At 39.3% G+C, this 19008-nt stretch overlaps 1 protein-coding gene across 1 annotated transcript in view; it reads left to right on the forward strand.

Moving 5' to 3' along the window:
* Positions 1-19008, forward strand: part of COL4A2 (collagen type IV alpha 2 chain) — a 145239-nt gene that overhangs the window by 82238 nt on the left and 43993 nt on the right. Inside the window, exons 5-15 of the mRNA XM_036382587.2 lie at positions 7914-8048; positions 8130-8174; positions 10283-10399; positions 11133-11204; positions 12738-12773; positions 12866-12928; positions 15098-15133; positions 15776-15817; positions 16333-16407; positions 17532-17576; positions 18773-18835. Of these exons, the coding sequence (XP_036238480.1) occupies positions 7914-8048; positions 8130-8174; positions 10283-10399; positions 11133-11204; positions 12738-12773; positions 12866-12928; positions 15098-15133; positions 15776-15817; positions 16333-16407; positions 17532-17576; positions 18773-18835 (729 nt within the window). The remainder of the gene's footprint in view (positions 1-7913; positions 8049-8129; positions 8175-10282; positions 10400-11132; positions 11205-12737; positions 12774-12865; positions 12929-15097; positions 15134-15775; positions 15818-16332; positions 16408-17531; positions 17577-18772; positions 18836-19008) is intronic.

The following is a 19008-nucleotide window of genomic DNA, read 5'->3' on the forward strand; positions in this document are numbered from 1 at the left end:
CTCCTTTTATAGATACTTAAGAAAAATGGTTACATTCAGGTGCATTTGTTTGACTAAGTTTGAATATCTGCATTAGGATATCATGCCATGAGATATTACCTGCACCTCATGGGATCTTTTGATGACTACACTGAAGGTAGATAAATATCTGCATCTATTCTATAAATGCAATACTTAAAAAATTCAGTGCCTTTCAAGTCATTCCAAGTCTTCTCACATAATTCAGTAGAGCATGCTTACTAGAGAGATACATTTGCTAATATAGGTCTTGATTCTGATGCTAAATTTCCTAGTTTGTCTGTTTAGCCATACTTCAGCAGAGATTCTGCTTTGTACTTTCAGAGATATCCCCTTACTCAGTCTGCAAACAAAAGCACTCTTTGCCTCTGCCCAATGCTTTTTTCCCACATCTTGTCCACCATCCTCTTCTTCTTTCCTCTATGCAATGACCTTTTGAAGGTTTAGTATGGAAATCCTCATGTGGTTTTGTCTAGACTTGCCCTTTCTTATGCTTTTCTTTGAGAGATCATTGCTGTGGTCCCAGTATTGTTCTTACTACAGAAGCACTGCACAGCACAGAAAGCATTTCTGACATTTAGTCCTGTGTATTTTGTGACATGAAGAAACTATTAACTGGTTCTTTTGAGTTCTTGACCTACATTCCAGCATATATTTACTTTTGCACATGTTTTATCTTCTTGGGTGACATAGCAGCTTTCTGGAAGATCACAAATTAGATCAAACCGTGGGAACAGAAAACAGTACAAAATTATTTCATTACTGAGTACAGAAAAGGGATGTGGCTTCTGGTAAAGGGAATGCTTTCATAGTTCTTTTTTTATGAAGATTTAATGTGTATTCCTTCCTTAATGAAAAAAAAAATCCACCCTTCTGCAAGCTGAATCACTGTTCTGGAATTAATGTTAATGTCATTTGGTCACCACTGTCCTGAGAGAAAATGTCGTATGTCCAGACAATGAAGTTAAAAGAACAGCAGATTGTTACCATGCCACTAGGCTGAACTAGCCTCATTTTTTAGTTATTTTTAATGAATGTTATAATTTTTTGTTTACTTTTGTTATAAATAAAAAAAGCTCGTTAACAAATGGGAAGGAAAGTCTTTTCTGAGAATAAGAGCTGGAATGTGAAACTCAGCTAAATAACCTCCTCTAAAGTAGCAAAACAGAAGAAAAAAAACATAGAAATAACCATTAGTTATGTACCTTTTTGTTAAAGCCTGCCAACTCTTTCAGTGCTACTCTGTATTTAAGAATTTAATATCATGCAGCTTAAGGCACAAGAGAAAAGTTTGTTTGATTTGCTTATCAATAATCTAGTAAGACAACAGGAGTCCCGTCTCCTCCTAGTGCCATGGTACACTGGTAACCATGTTGTTACCAAATGTCCAAAATATCAGACTCCCAAAATAAGTATCCCCTTTTAGTATCAGTGTGGTGGCAGAAGTTAATGCCAGCCCCACACTAAAAATATAGATTCAGAAGATAAATTTGAGAATTTTCAAGCCTCAGACAGTAAATGTAAATTTAGCAATACAATGGAGAAGTAAGGTAATAAGACTTTCTCATTTCTCTTAGAAGACCAAGTGTGCCTACTACATAAAATATAGGTTGAGTGACAGAACACCTTCACTTCAGGCAGCCATGCTGCTCACTTGCATGATGCATCTAATCCCATTTTATTTGCACTTCCCCAGCTATCTAACTAACAGACATTTTGGCAGAAACCTTCTGCTTTTGTTGCCTCAGACCTCGCTCAAGGACGGTTTGACCCCATGTGAACTCCTTATCAGATTTCCTGAAGGTTGTACCATGGTCTGGAATCCTGCACCTGCAGTGGTGGGGCTGTGTGCAGCAGCAATGGCTGGTGCCATCTAGTGAGGAGCTTCTGAATGCTCACTGCAAACTGCTGCAAGGCATCTGGCTTTAGGAAGTAGTCATTTCTACAGTCCTGAAGACACAGAAATAAAGTAACATGCTAATACATGCTAATAACAACCAAGCCTGCACAAACTTCAGGATTTTTTTCTCTCAGATGATCTTTTTCTCCAGTGGCTAGCATTGGTTGTGTTTTGCCCTGTGTATTTGTATTTCCTACCCTTCTGTGGATGGTTTGATCTATTTTTCCTAGGTGGGATTACAAAGGATTTAAATCTTGCTTAAACAAAACTCTTGAGTTGCTGAGGTGGATGGAACCATTCAAACTACATCACCAATGCACAACATAATGTTGGAAGGTACATAAATGTTCCATTTTCTTCTGTGTCATGGTAGGTGTTGTACTCATCAGTGTCTGAAGATCTCTGGAGGTCTGTCTGTACTGGGCAGCCCAGTGACCCCAGAAGCAGCTGCTGAGTCAAACCATGCCATGGCAGCAGGTGCTCCATGTGGTCTGCTTTTCTCTGCCTCTCAGCCCAAAGTGGTGCAACCCCATAGGTGCAGTATTTCTGACAAAGTGTGAGCTCCATGAAGATGAACCCCAAACCCTTCCTCTACATATTCCCCTCTAATACATTTAATCCATAAACTCCTAGGTAACCTCCTGGACTTATGCTCCAGCAGAAATGTCAGATGATATGCCCATCCTAGTCTACTCTGTGTGCCACAGCAGGTTCTTGAGGTTCTTCTTTGTAGTTTATATTTTTGGGGGTAGTGAGAGCACTAAGGTAATACATTTATTATTTGGGGTCAGTGATTGCTTTAGTGCAGTACATAGTCCATTGAAACCACCTGAAAGAATCACAAATTCCCTACATTTACACCCAGTTTTCCACATTTTGCCAGCATTACATTTGAAAACTTCTCTGTTTCTTTCTTGTGTGCCTGGAGGGATGTCTTTCCCTGGGTTAGCACTTTTAATCAGCTCAAAAGTTGCTCATTTTCCTTAAAAATTATTTTATTGCCTGTTGAGTTGCTGTCTGTTCCACTTGCTGGTCTCACTGAGTAGGAGTGCACTGAGGTCCTTGCTGTCACGTCCTTTCCCCATCTGTTCTTACAGGGACCATTCCAGACTAAGAGCTCTTAGAAAAAAATCCCAGCTCCAGTTTGTCTGTCATGGTCAGATCACCCTTCCCGCAGGAAATGAACTTGTCCTTTCACCAGTGACCTTTTTAAAATGTCAGGGAATTAACCTCCTTTCTTTTTGTCCACTGTTAAAGGAAATGATGGTCTACAAGGCTCGTTTCCATGTGGGGAATACTGAATCATCACATTCCATGTACCAGAAGCAATTGCAAAATGGCTATCTGTAATGAAACATGGAGAAATGGGCTCAGTGGCTGGGAAGCTCTGTAGAAACTCTCATTCTGCCTCCTCTTTATTGCAAATCAACAGTTTTCTCCTATCTTTGTATCTCCACCCTGGTAGGTGGATTTCTCAGCAATTCATGATCCTTGTGTTATAAAACCTTTGGACCAGGTACTGTCATTCATTGCATCTCTCTTTTTATAGCACATCAAACATTTGGTTGCTCTCAAAATTAGCACACCCTCCTCTGTCAATTTTGTTTCCACACTGTAAATTTAACAGTAAATTAGAAGGAAGAAAGTATTGCAACATGACAGCTCTTTCATCTGACTGATGGTAAAAGAACTGGAAATTAAAGTTCAAGCTGCAAAACATGAACATTGAGTACAAATTTAAAAGTCTGATCAGGATCTTCTTACGTCCACTGGTAGTTAATTGCAAAATGTAATTATTGAATTCAGTCACAACCTTGGCAGCATTTTCTTTCATGCATGTCACTGGACAAGTGACAAGGTATATATAACATTGCAAATATTTCCTGGGGAGATTTCCTTCAGGCTTTCTAATTTCCAACCTTTGCTCCTCTCTGTAAATAGTTTTTGCAAAATATTTAGGCTGGCCACAAGAATTTTGTGAGACCTCTTCCAGTTAGCTGAAGTTGCAGGAAGAGCAAAGCAGGGACTGCCTATTTAGGTATATATCCTGACATTGGGAGCTTTGTAATTCAACTAAAGGGTTGTGGAAGTATAAAAACAATGAAAGAACTTCTTGTTAATCTTCAACATACTCCATCAGCCCACTTTTTCCTTTTCTTTTCATGTGCTCTCTCAGAGTTGCTGGCCATGGCATTCCACACACACTTCAGTGAGCCTCCTAGCACTGGCCTGTAAGTGCCCTGCTGGGTGACACAGGGTAATGGTGCCATGCTCTGGACTATGGAAGAGGTCCAGTTTACCCTCGTGAAATTGGAAGGGCACTGCATGTTCAAGAGAAAGAACTAAATGAGTTTTCTGAACTATGACATGGATGATATGTTCCCCTAGGCTTGCTTCTTTTTCTTTTTTTTTTTTTTTAGACCTGGAAATTTTAAGTCAAGCACAATTTTATAGCTTTGGAGAATTCTCTAGAATTTGTGACCCTCCAGGAGCACAGACAGAGTAGTACCATGCATGGCATGTGTCACACAGGGGTATTTGGGGCTAAGAATTGAGTCATGCTTTGTTTGACTGAACCTTTCAAACTGATTGTCTTTGCTTAAATCTCCTTAGTGACCTTTGCCAAAGAGAGAATGTTCTTAGGTCACTTGCTAATGAAAAGGGGACATACTTGTCCAACAAAAGATCTAAGATAAAGAAAGCAGAGTTAAAGCTGACATGTCTGAGTTAACAAAGGTTAACAAAGTTAATTCATTTAACAAGCCAAGGTACTAATTGGCTGAGGAATTACACAAACATTGTCATGATATTAAGTATTTCCCCAGCTCTGACTCTAGCCTTGTGTTAAACTAGTCCCATGAGGATCTATTCTCTTCTCTTCATATTAAATAACCCATATTCTTCAACAAACAAATGACCAGATAACTACCAGGAAGGCATGGGGAAGGGGTGCTGATGCCCAGTCCTCCTCCTTGTTTTCCATTCCTTGTTTATTTCTTCCTCCACACCAGAAGGAAAATGGGACTGGAAGTGGGAGAATGATATCTGATGTAGGAGTTAGAGAGGTAACCATTCCATTCCATGGAGTACCACCTTTGAACTCTGTACAGCTCTGCATGGTCCCTATAGAAAGCCAGGCACAGATTTAAAAATCCTGGACATAACCAGCCTTTTATCAGAAACTGCAATGAAAAGTTTTACTTGTGTTCTACCTCCAGACAGCTGCCCCCCAAAGGAGGGTAGAGGGGCACTAAAGAGACAGTTTCCTTATCTCAGGAGGACGAGTGGTTTTTTGGAATTTAGATTATTTATTCTGGCTTTCAGGTACTCCAGAAATGAAGTGGCATTTTCAGTGCTCAGAACCTATGTATTCTTTCTTTGCAGAAGAAACTGAAACATTTGTTTTCAGAAATTAAATGCAACTCAAATCTCTACAAATGAATGTTAATCATTTTTCAATGTTCTTTGCGGATGTAATGGATATGTTTCCATCCTTTTTGAACCTTTTTAAAGGTTCCTTTCTAGATTTGAGTGCATGAGGAACAAACTACCTTAAGCATTGAATAATGTTTAAAGGCTTTATAGTAAAATTGAAATATTTTTTATTGATATTTGCGTGGGAATTTATACTTTTCTACCAAAAGAACCCAAACCAAAAAAAAATGATCATGACTCCATTTTTTGATGAATGAAATGTTTATTTCCCTAAAAAGGCAGTTTCATGGGGCATGCTTATATGTATTTTATCAATTCCTATATACATAAGTTTTGAGCCATAGTAGATAAGAAAAGTGGAGAAAATGTGGTATAGGATTTTCTTTTTTCTGATCTTGGAACTCACAATGAAAAATTCTGGTTCAGATTTACGTTATTACTCTAGTGCTTTTAATCAGCACTAGATTTCCATTTGAGTCAGGCAACTCAGAAAATATGTCTACTGGGATCTGTACCTCCACAGAATAAATTTTAGGGATCACTGCATTTTGAAAAAAACTAAAAACTGCTGCTGGTGGAGGTAGATGCATTTGTGCTCGCCAGTGGTGCCTGGCATAAGGAAATGAGCAGCTGCTTGTTCCGATGCATATGCCTCCTGCCAACATGAGTTCTTTCATGTTTTAGATGTATTCATGTAATCTTTGTTTCTTCTCAGTTTGTTAATCTGAAAAGACATTGGCCTCTTAGCACCTCATGAGCAGGCTTGGTTTAAAAGTAGGGATGCTGTATAAAGTCAGGTTTGGTTGTAAGCAGAGGGAATTCTCTTTCACACTGACAGCTCAAACACTTAAATTCATGTTGTCCTTTGGCACTGCTCCTAAACCATCAGTCTTGTCAAATCAGTCCTAACAGTAGAGCACAAGATCCATACTGTACAATATGGATCATACTGTAGATATTGGCTCATTCCTAGTCTTCCTCCAAAATTAAAGACTTGCACTCAGTTCTCAGTTCTCTTGCACTCAGTTTGTTTGGCTGTGTCAGCGTCTCAATATGGACTCATATGATGTGATACAATTAGATTTAAAGTATAAAACCTACCCCAAGTGTTGTGACAACAATTTTGCATGGAAGCAGGGTGGAAAATTAATTTGTTTTTGAAGCTACAAGTAAGCTGTGCTTCAGTCATAGCGGTGGTTTGGGGTGTGTGGTATGAAAACAACTGCAGCAGAGATAAATGTTTACTTTAGACAGTTGTTGACTATGAAATTTTTAAGTGTATCACAAATGGGCCTATGAAACTAAAATAAATTTTGCCTAACACCAGTAAGGCATTCTTCAGTGTCTTTGGTACAACTTCCTAATCCAATTAGGCTATCTTCAGGTTTCTTTCTTTCAAGTCCCCACACTGCCCTCTTTCCACCTCAATGGCATTAAATAAAGTTGAACTCTTGAACAGGAATTGCATTCACTTTCTGGCTCTTTCTTTGAAGGCATGGGCAAGACTGTAAGTATTTTCTACTAAAAGAAGATAGTATTTTTAATCAACTTTGTGCTATGAATATGTATGTGTTTGTTCATGGTTTGCTGTAGTTCTTCTCCTTTGTGAGATACTGGTGCTGTTCCAGCCTGGTCTGTGAAAAAAATCTAATTGCATTTTAAAAACAATTTTCATTAGATTTGACTTAATTTGAATGTCTTGGTAAATGGTGCTTTGCCCCATTTAAAACATATTTCTCCAGAAAAGATTGCAGCAATGTACTATTAATGTCATTAGAGAAGTGAGTACATGTAAAACATGTGTGCCTTTGGTGATGCTACGTCTGGAACAATATTCAAATACTTCAGTTCAGAGATCTCAGACATACTGTCACAATCCATTACTTAAACCTCCATTGTGTCATTTCAAAATTGTTTTTTTCCCCTTTTGAGCCTTGTGATCTTGGCAGCCAACAGGGATTATTTCTAAACTATGGTTGAAGTGGCGTGAAGAGCCAAACCAGCGCTGGAAGGGAGAATGACCAAGGAGCCCTGTGTGCAACTCTTCAACCTCTGTGGATCCATGCATGTCCCATCATTTTCAGGCTCCACTGCTGAATAGAAATATTGTCACTAAAGAGGCAGAAATTCCTGCCATTAAATATCAGACTCCACTTACAATATATATGGCCAATAAGCAAATTTCACAGTTAATCATATTTTATTTGTTTGGAGTGTCATATGTTATGTTGTAGGAGAATCACTTTTGAGAAACCTCATTCCAAAGAAAACAGTTTTTTCATAGATTGGCCATGAATACTGAAGTAGTGAATACTGATTTGAATGCTAGTATCCATGAGTTAATTTTGTGGCCACATATGCAATATAGTCACTGCTGCTGGAGTTTCTTTGTGTGGCATTTCAGATGACTTTTATCAAAGAGCCTGGCCTACTGTGATGGAAAGAAATTCTGTGTTTATTTTTTCTTTGAGAGATTGACTTTGTTGCAGGAGTGATAACCTATCCAGCTTCATACATCACAACTGTTCCTATGTCAATTCTGTTTTATTGTTTTTATCAGGGCCAGCCAGGACTCCTTGGATCACAGGGATTCACTGGACCACCGGGATTGATGGGGATCCCAGGAGTGCAAGGTCCCAAAGGTCACAAAGGTGAAAGAGGATACCCAGGAATAACTGGACCCAAAGGAGAAGTGGTAACTTTTGAATATCAAATGTTTTAGCTAATAAGCAAAATGCTAGCAGGACATCATTTTAATTGTGCTGTTTCACTCTAGGGACAAAGAGGAGTCACTGGATTCCCCGGGGCAGATGGCATTCCTGTAAGTAGCGGGTTACTTCATCTTTAAGAAATCACCAAATGCAAATATTGCAGGCTAGCTTAAAGCCTTTGTACTTTAATTAAAATGTCTGGGTTAAATTCTGTATCAGCCACGTACACATTTTTCAGCTAAGGCCATTTGCTGAAGTGAGTGGAACTGAAGATATACAACAAAAGAGCAGAATCTGTGCTCCCTCTCATTCCTCAGATAATTAAGGTCCATTTGCTTTGTCCTATGGAGAAATCCCCTTATAAAAGAGGCAGAAAAGGATAGAAATTTCCTGTGTCTCTGGAGGTTACCCAGATAAGTATGTTCTTTTGTAGGAAAGACCTGTGACTGAAGTGCTTCACAACTATCAAGCTTGTGAACAACAGACATGAGTTGGTTGTTCCTAAATTATTTCTGATTTGCAAAGCTGGTATAACAACCAGTGATATTAAGAATACTAACTATGGTTAATTTGCTTTATAGTTCATATGGCATGCTTGAGATTGTCTTAAAAATCTTACTGAGCACTAAACAGTGTAAAACTTTGAACAAATGGACCAGGTCTATGAAACTGAAACACTCAAAGAGGAAAACCGGGTAAAGTTCACAGCACAGTATTTTCCCAGCCTACACTTCTTTACATCTTGTGTCATAAAATAACAAAGAAATCTGAGTCACTGGAATCCCTGGACAGAGTTCCCAGGCTTGGGTTTCCTTTGTAGTGCTCCCTGACACCGGGGCCCCGCTTTGCAGCCCACGCATCCACATCCACTCTACTTTCACCCTCTTTTGTTTCCAGAAGAGCTTCCTATCAAGTTTCAGGGATTTCTCTCTCACAATCTTCCTTGTCTCCCTCTTTCTTACTCTTTAAGGAAAAAAAGAAGACCATATTTGCCATTTCTATTAACACTCCTGAGCCAAGGATCTTGTTCATCTCACTGCATCATGCTGAGTTTTTTTCTAAGCACTGACACATCTTGGGAAGCAGAGTAAATTGCTCCTCTGTTGCTATAGCTGGACTGCTTCTCTTACCTGGGCATGTTTTCTTTTTCAGCCCTGCCTCCCTGACCTCTGCACATTGCATTGTGAGGGATAAATACCTTCAGACAGAACTGGAACCTGCATTTTTATTGTGTACTCTCTTCAAGCTGCCCCTGCCCTTCAGGCACCCTTATATTTTCCAACCAGTTTTTTCACTGACCATGGGAAGGCAGGTAGATAGACACCTGAACAAATCACAGTGGTACAGTGCTAAGATGTGAGGCTGGGAGCCAAGAGAGAATGGTGGCAAGACTGAGTCTCTTCTGGGATGAGGAGTGCAGTATTTGGTGGAGCTCAGTAAGGACATGGATATTCTTCTATTTTTTCTAAGCAATGGAGCAAAAGCAAAGAGAAAACTCCTTCTATAGATAAAGGAGAAGGAAGAAATGTTTTATGTTAGTTTCTGGGGTTTTTTTGACTGAGCCTGCTGGAACAAAGAGCTGCTCAAGGGAAGATTTGCTTCTCATCAGCCTCAGTGCAAACCAGAAGCAACAGAAGTTAAGGTGAATGCAGGAACAGCAATGAAAATACAGTTTAAGACAGGAGTAAATTTTCAGAGACTCTGTGTCAAGGTCTTGGAGTGCCCCCAGCTTACTACCTTTGAGCCCTGCTGTTTTCTTCCATTTTTACAGCCTCATCATGACACTCAGTCTAGCTCCAACAGCATCTTTGACTTTTTTCCTGGCTTGGAAGCTGTTCAAACTCAATGAGGAGCATTTCTTCCCACTCTTCCAGTGTGAAGCACTGAAATGCTTACCAATCCCAGTTCTTGGTGGATCCCTGCACAGCAGCCTCATCTGGCTTAGTTCTCTGCATAACAGTGTCTGCATTAAACATAGCTTTCTTACCCTTTCTGAGAGGTCCTTCACTACTCGTTTTTTCATGCTGTCTGGGGCATCTGGTTCAAGCTGCAGCTATATTAAAAAAAGGCACTGTCTGTTTCTGTCTTTGAAAATCCTAGTTTCCCATGGATCCAAGCCTTGGACTTAATGTGAGAATGTCTAAATACTTTGTGACTACAGGAAAAGGAAAACTAGAAACAGATGGATAGATAAACACTTTTTTTTTTTCCTCAACAGGGTCATCCAGGCCAGCCAGGACCAAGGGGGAAACCAGGTCATGATGGCTGTAATGGGACAGCAGGTGATCCTGGTGACGCAGGAACTCCTGGATTCTCTGGTTTCCCTGGTAGCATTGTAAGTAGCTGGCAGTAAGTGAGTATCTGAAGCTAAGAACATTGCTGGAGTGACTTTCATTCACACATGGGTTGGGTTAATGGGACATCTCTTAACAAAGGGAATGTGGGGCTTTTTGACCCAGCAGAGCATTGGTGCAGACTCAGCATGGACACACTGCACAGTGTGCAGTCATTGCATTGCAGCCAGGGCCACAAGGTCTGCTCAGAGCTGTACCTGTCACACAGGTCTTGCAGGGAGATTGCTGTAGGAAAAGCTGTACAGCTTTAATCAACAGCAATAAAATAATATTAAACTCGAAATTGCTGATGAAAGTATCCTTTTCTTCCCTGCCCCATGGCCATAGTATTGGCTTTTCATGGTGAGATACACAGGATCCTGCTGATGTGAGCAGTGGAACTCCTGGATTTACATGGGCACATGTCAGCCCTAGGAAGAGCAGCATCAGTTCTAGCTAGGAGGTGCTACCCCATAATACCACTCCCTGGTAATGGGGGTTTCTCCCCAAAATTTAGAAATTCATTCTTTTACATACTGTGAGGGTTTACATTTTTTTTTCCTAAACCATAAATTTCCAAAGCTAGGCATAGTCTCTACCTCTAAACTGCAATATGTTTATGTACACTTACAAAAACACCAACAAATATTTTTCATTTCACTCTTAGCTGTTTACATGTTAGCAGAGATGGTGTGGGAGCTCACGTGGTGTTTTGATTTTTTTGGTCACCTCCAGGGAGTCCAGGGGCCCAAGGGCCAGAAGGGGGAGCCGTACATAGTGGCGCCGGAGATCATCAGCCGACACAGGGTACGTCCAGAACTGCCCCCAGTTACTCTTGCCCAGTGCAGTTTTGCAGACACATGATGGAGAGTAAATTTTTCCTATACTCTGATGGGCACATCCCAAGAGGCCCACTTTGATTTTGTGTAGGATTTGAAAGGCAGCTTCTGCTTTCTCTGGTTGCAGCGAGGTTTATATGATGTCCAAGGGAAAAAATCTGAACTCTTGTTATTTCCAAAGAGTGTCATCCTATAGGTGGATTGCAAAGGCACTGTGGATGATGTAGGTCAGATATTTCCCTCTTTATTCAATTACTACCTTTGTATCATGCATGGCAAAACCCTTTCTTTGCCATTGGTTTGTCCATTGAATGATTCTGGTTACTATTAGCACCTTTCCTGTAAAATTGTCATGCAAGTGTTTGATTGACTTAGGGTAAAATATCCTTCAATATTTTATTTAGTTATTTAGTAACCCCCCAGTATTCCAATGTGTCTAATCCTTAAAGCTTGTTTTGTAATCACTTACAGCTTTTTCTCAGATATATATATATATATATAACCTTGCATAATTTGAAGGTATAAGAAGGAGATAAGGGATTACATATGTAGAGTATAAATTGTGGCTGATTGAAAAGCTGCAACTGAGCTATACTCAGCACAGAAGGGATCTGCTGACATTGTTTGTGTGTATTTTGTGCCAGCAGTAAGTGCCAAAATAGGTATTTCTCTTGACGTATTTGTAAGTTGCCTGTATTTTTAATGGAAACCTCTTTTCCTTTTAGAAAATCTTCAGATCTGCACTGTTAGTAATCAGGAGCGATTAAGTAATGTTTAAGAAATGCTCAACTATATTGTGGCCAAGGATGGATACTGACACCTGTATTCATTTCAGAAAGTATTTGGTTCCACAAATTATTCTGTTAACTAAACCCAAATTAACTAGGTAGTTAAGATGCTGCTCAAAATGATTGAAGGTGTTTGGCCTGAATAACACATTATTTATGTGTGTTGAAAGGTCTTTGGGCTAGAACATTTTTGGATCTAATTTCCAAAAACATTTCAGCATGTACTGAAGTTAAAATATGTGGTCACTGAAAACAGTATGTTCCAAATGCTTTTAGTGACTAAGAAGAGAATCAAAATGATTCAGTAATTCCCATGCAACTCACAAAAATGAGCTTGGACATTTTATCTAAGGTTAGAGCCCTAATTAAGCCACTGGTGAGATAGGATTTTTCAACAAAAAATTCAGTGTGGTCTGTTGTATAGTTCAGCCTTGTAATTTGGATCCCTAACTTCATTAGCCAACTTTGTACCCTGCTACTTTATTGCATGCAGTTATCTATAGACTATGAAATATATGTGGCCCACATTCAGTTATCTCAACATCTCTATGGAATGCATCTGTATGGAAGGGTTTGAGTAGCATTGCATGCTATAATTATTTGTTTAAATGAGGAGAATATTATTAATGGATAAAAATATTTTATTCAATTTTGTATATAGAATTTATTGGATTTTTTTTACTTCTTTGTTTTTGTTTTGTTTTTTTTTTTAGGGAGATCCTGGGGATTCAGGGGTCATTGGTTTTCCAGTAAGTAGCATTACAGTGGATGTGATAAAGTGTAACAGTAGCTAATATCAGAACAACATTGATTGATAGTTGGTGGATTTTTTTATTTAAAGGGACCTCCGGGTACGCTGGGTATTCAAGGACCTACTGGTCCAAGAGGACAGCGAGGAAGACCAGTAAGTACATTAAAATTATGTTCTCTAGAAAATTAACCAAACAGAAGAATTATCTCATCAAGTTCCATTATGTTGGATTGTAACCTAGGTTAGAAATAGCAAGAAGACCTTAGACATTAGACCTTTTAAAAAGCACAGTGAGACACTGAGGGATGAATATTGCATGAAGAGCTATATAGGGGTGCTGTCAGAAGCTTTTGATTCATATTGTATTTTTTTAACCTCCTTAGAACATCTTCCTACACTGAGTTATCAGAATGACTTGAATATGTTACCTTTTCTGCTCACAAAGGATATGTATATTAGCTCTCTATGCTTCCCACAGGAGATTGAATGGTATTTAGAATGCAATTTTAAACTATTTTTCTGTGATTTTTTTTCCCAAAATTGTAATTTACAGCACTGATGTTCACACCCGTTGCACTATAGTTCTTTGAGAAGACTATGTTCTCTCCAGATACAATTTCTACATTTCTTATTTCCATGGTTAATAGTTTCATGGGTGAGAAGCAGGTATTCAAATTCAGTAGATCTCATTTTCTTTAAGCTTCTTTTATTTTCCTGTAACACAACTTTGTAGCATTTGCTTTTTTCATTGTTTTGTCAAAATTTACTTTAGACCTGCTTTACATCCCTGGTCTGAGGGGGAAAAATTAATTTGGGGCTTCTCACTCACAGCCTCCATAGCTGTTTTCAGGAACACCCCCCTCCCCACCAGCCCCAAAAAACCCAAACTAAACCAAGCAAAACAACAACAAAAAAAAAAATCCACAGTATGCTAAGCCTTTCAAAGTTAATTTTCTGCACTGGTCTTTTTTATCACCTGGAGTAAACTGCACTTTTTCTTTCTTACTGGTCGAAGGAAAATCAGTCCTTTACTTACTCTTTCTTTAGAGCAAACCCACAGAAGTTCATGAGCTTCACAGGAGCCCAGCCTGCAGTGACTCATATTCCCAGTGCTCTTTCTGGGATGTTAGGAGTGCTATGAACCATACATTTTCTGTGCCCTTGTCTTGGGGAGCTCCCACAGCCACATCCCTCTGGTTACCATACTGGCAACATCTCTTTTGAGCAAAATACATCCAGTTTTAGTTACTGCCTCTAAAGCTCTGACTCTCCTGTGAGAGACCCAGGAGCACTTCACAGGTGTGAGTTTCCATCACTGCCCTTGTCTAAGAGCTGGGTTGTGCAGGAAGGCAAGCCTGGCTCCCCCAGGTCCCTGCAGGCTCTCCAGGCTAGGGGATACCCTGTGCAGCATCTGCCCAGTAGTTAGGCAGTAGTTCACAAATTACTTGAGTCACCAAAAGTGATTCAAAAGCAGGTTTTTTTCAGAACAAGTTTAGTGTTTGTCCACACAAAGATACGTAGCAAGCAGAGGTGCCTAAAAAGTTCAGGTCTCACCTGAATGTTACTATCTTTTCCTTGCAGGTTAAACTGAATTTTCCCTTATGTAGCTAACATCCCCTTTCAGGTTTCAGTAGGTGGACAGTTCCATCTGCAACCTTCTCTCCTTTCTGTGTCACTCATTCACCATGAACTGAGCAGCTCATGCTTCTTATTCACCCCAGATTTCCCTCCTTTGACAGTTTTTAATGTGTAAAGCCCTTTGGAGCCTGTTAACTACCATAGCTGACTGAAGCAAGGAAGGTTGTCTCTTCAATTAATGGTTTTCCTACCTCTTGTAAGCCTCTGTCAGATGTATTTCCTGTTTTAGTTTCATTTTCCACCATCTTCCTTTGGTTTCATTCTGTACAATCCCAGATAGGTAACCTGAGATGTCTGTGATAGTTCAGCCCCCTTACAGACCAGTACAGTACCAAAACTGCAGCCCAGTGAAGCCCTTAAAGATGTGCTTAGCTTTAGGTATGAGCTTAAAATGTTGCTTAGTCAGGATCCAAAAGCAGAAGTTCTTATTACTTGGAAAAATGGGTTTTCATTAGATCTAGGCTGGGTAACTCAGTCTGCTCAGAAAGATTACAATGTGACTTTGGAAAGTGTTTTTCAGAACAGTAAATACAGCTCATATATAGTAATAATGGCACATGGGATGCTGAGGAATACACTCCCTACTAAATATGTACTTAGTTTCAGACAGAGGGTGACTAACCTCCTGCGTGCATTAATTAGAAAGCAACGAGTAACTTGCTCTCCCCTCTTGTGCTTCCCCAGGGACCACCAGGACCCCCAGGGCCCCCAGGACCACAAGTAAGTCTTTGTGTCAGAGTTGTTGATGTTGATTTTGTGTTGCTGAGGTTTATCCAAGACCTACTTCAAGGCAGTAAAAGAAAGAACCATGGGCTGCATGAAAGACTGTGTAGCACAAGACTTTCTGTGTTGGCTGCATACCATGGGAAGTTAATCTTACACTGGGATCACCTACCCTGAAAAGATTAGAGCCAGATTTAATTTGCTACTGTAGTCACAGTAGCTTTCCATGAACAGAGAATCCTTGCAGTCTTCACAATACTCAGTTTTATCTCCATGGAAAAAATATATGACTTCATTGTTCCAGCCAATTTAGGTGTTTTTATTTAGCATTCAAGGCTATTAAAAAATCTTTCAGAAGAAATACTTGATCTTTTCATGACCTTACTCAGTGGATGACTCAAAGAAGAACTGGTAGCATGGTATTTTAAACAGTTGTCTTTATAAAAATTTGGGTCTGTAAAATTAGTTCTAAATCTATAAAAATACTTCAAGGTAAGCCTAGGGTATTGTTTGATTGCATTCTTCAGTGGTGTCATACAGATTGGTAAGCCTGAAAAGGCCTTTAAGCATGTTTAAATTTGAATTTTATATTAGATTAGAGTTGTACACTTGGTAAACATTGACCTGTTGTTTTTGCAGGGCAACAGGGGACTTGGCTTCTATGGAGAAAAAGGTGAACAGGTAAAGGAAAACTAATGAATTAATATCACTACTAAAGGGCAGGTGGATGTTTTCTGTTATTTATAAATTAACATACTTTAAATACTCTCTTCATTTGCAATTGCATTATATAATTATAAGAGAAAAATGAAGTATAGGTCTGAAAGTAATTATAATCTCAGTAAGGGACATCATAGCTGAACTAACCCCTATATGTCTAGTTCTCTGTGTGCTCTCATTTACACTGACACAGAGGTAAGTTCTGAAATTTATAAAGCCAGGCCACTTTATGTAATGCAATAACCCTTGCTGTTGTGAAAACACACAGGGCAAGAGCAAGTACTGCTATATGTTTACCCAGCACAAAATTAATTTATCTTGCCACAAATTTATCTGGTATGGTTGTATATGGTTAGAACCAGATTTCCAGCAGGGGCAAATCTGTGCTGTTCTCTGCAGTGTCCTAGATCCTCTGCTGATCAACTTGGCCAGGAATTAGAGCTGTTGGTGAATGTTCCTTTGTGTTTTCCCTGCAGGGCTCTCCAGGTCCTCCAGGTCCACCTGGGCTTCCTACAAGAGAACTGACAGGTGTCCCCCCTGACAAGCACAAGGTAACTAAGAGGGCATTTTTCTGAGATAAAAAAGGAACCAAGAGCTCTGCGCTACCAAAACTAAAATATTGTACAAACATGCTGTAACATAGAACTTAAAAGACTTTAATATACCAAAAGAGAAGTCTGCTACTTTCACAAACTTGGATCATAACAAATTCATTGAAACTGTGGTGGCTAAAGTAATTCAGAAAGTATTTCTCAAGTTTAGAGATGTCTTTGGCAAACTTGTTCTTTTTGTTTAAGCGTGCAGCTACTGGCCATCACTCACATCTCATTTTACAAGCAGAAATGCCTGCTGAGAAACCATTACTGTGTTTGTTTTGATAACTTATCTGTGTGATGCAGATATTTATATACTTAGAGTTAAGGCTTATTCTTACATATTGGAGAAATCCCCACATGGAAGATGCAGTTTATTCTCATCTGCTGCTCCTTGCTGGGAGCAGAGGGAGTCATACCCTGTATGTGTGCATTCTGTATCAGACACCAACCTCCAGATCAGTTACTTTTCATCCCACATTTGAAGTTAGAAAGTTTATGTGGCTTATACAATTTCTGCAGTAAGATGAGTAAATTGCTATGACACGGGAAGATCTAAAACCAGCTTTGATACTCTGCAGTCTGCCCTAAATAACATACATGCTGAGATTTTCATGACTAAGCAGACACCCACATTGAACTACTTACCTGGAGAGCTGTTATATTCAATGGAGATGTCATCAATATAGAGAGTGGAATTTAGACTATGATTTGTCTTACCCTAACTGGAGCTCTTGATCAAATAATTCGTAGATAATCAGTAGGTTAAAAATGGGAGAGTGTGCATTTATTCATAGGCATTCCTTTGGCACTCACCACCCAGACATCTCATGAACAAGCCTGGAAAGAGCTGAGCATTGACATTCCTAGAGATCTTTTCAGAAAAATTATCAAGTATTTCTTTAAAAAGCAACTTCAAAAACTTATCATGAAAGCATTGATTTAATACAAGAAGTGTATGAATAAAGAACAGCACAAGAGTAGTGTTTTTTCTCTTGATCAGTCATTTTGTGTTGTATAAAAGTTATCAAAATGTAAGTGGGAATGCCAAACCTATCTGAATACTTTTTCCTTATTGTTAGGGTGAAAGAGGAGACCCTGGACCAAGAGGAGAAGCTGGAATTCCAGTAAGTCATGTGGAGAAGAACAAAGTCAAATAATAATATTGGAGTTAATACTTGTGTGCTCTTCACTGATGTGATGCAATATAGATATGGAGCAATATAGATGTGTTATAAGCAGAGACACTACTTCTAATGCTTCAGAAAAACTGAACAGCTTGATGTGTAATAACTCCACAGTACAATCAGTTGTCCTCTTACTGATTTACTGAAATAAGACTTTCCCTCACATATTTTTAATTTTAGTTCTAATTATTAATAAATCTCCTTGCTTATTCTTCTGATCTATGTTTTAAAATTTCACTGTATTTTATTCAATAAGAACATATTGTATTTTTAATCCTTTTTAGCCTACTGTCCAACACATACAAACTTTTTGTCTCATGGTTTTTCAGATCTGTTGAGTAAGTGGGCAGTAATCCCATATGTTGCATTGTGTAAAGCTGTCAACCCAGCTTGACTGAACATGGTTTAGTTATAACTCACAGACAAGCTCTAGACTGACTAAATAGCTTTGCCATTGAGTGGTTCCTTTTGACTTCCCAGAGGGGTTTAAAACAGAATCTTTACTAAGCAGGGATGCCTTGCTGAGCATTTTGCAGAGCTTTATTTTCTCAGATGGTCTGGTCAGCAGCTCCACAAGGTTATGGGAGAAGGTCACATTGTGAGCCCTGATGCCCTCCATGTGTGGTTGCTTGCCTGTTGTTCAGCTGCTGATCATATTCTACACATGTTGGATTTTTTTGTGCTCATTAGAAAAACTGTGATTATATGCTGATGTGGCAAAAGGGGATATGTGCTTCTCCCCTTCTTTTGTTTTGTATAGTAGGATGGATAGCAGCGTGCCTGTGTTTGCCAAACAGCTCTCTGAAGCTACAGTTCGGGCATAAGCTGAGTTGCTTAATTGGTTCTATAGCTGAATAATTACTTTGGCTCTTCTTCAGAGCTGCAGACACAGAAGAAATAAAGGAGATGATAGGAGGGAGACACTGTCCTCTCTCTAATGGCCTGCTCCTGCTATTGTAACAAAGCAAGCATGTTACACTTAATTATAAGGACAACAGTTCTTTCACATGCAGCTATTATTAGATTATGCTTGTGTTACAATGATGCTTTCTTCCTGTTTCGCTTCCATAGACAGTGTTGCAATTTTTTTGTACATAATGAAGAAATACACTGAACTGACCTGCAATCTTTCCTAGGGTGTTCTTCTCTTTCCTCTCGAAAAAGGTGAAGAAGGGGTAGTGGGCTACCCAGGACAAAGGGTGAGTCATTCAGTTAGTCAATTCTAAAGGTAGAATTCATTCAGCTGAGTGGGTGGATCTGAGCTGAGAGTTTGCCTTCTGGAACAAAACTCAGATGAAAAAAATCAAAGAAGTTATAGTTCTTCAGATCAATAGGTTTGGCCAGCTCAGAACTGCCTGAAGCAGGAAAGGCC

The sequence above is a fragment of the Molothrus ater genome, chromosome 2 (assembly GCF_012460135.2).
Source record: "Molothrus ater isolate BHLD 08-10-18 breed brown headed cowbird chromosome 2, BPBGC_Mater_1.1, whole genome shotgun sequence".
Taxonomy (NCBI): Eukaryota; Metazoa; Chordata; class Aves; order Passeriformes; family Icteridae; genus Molothrus; species Molothrus ater.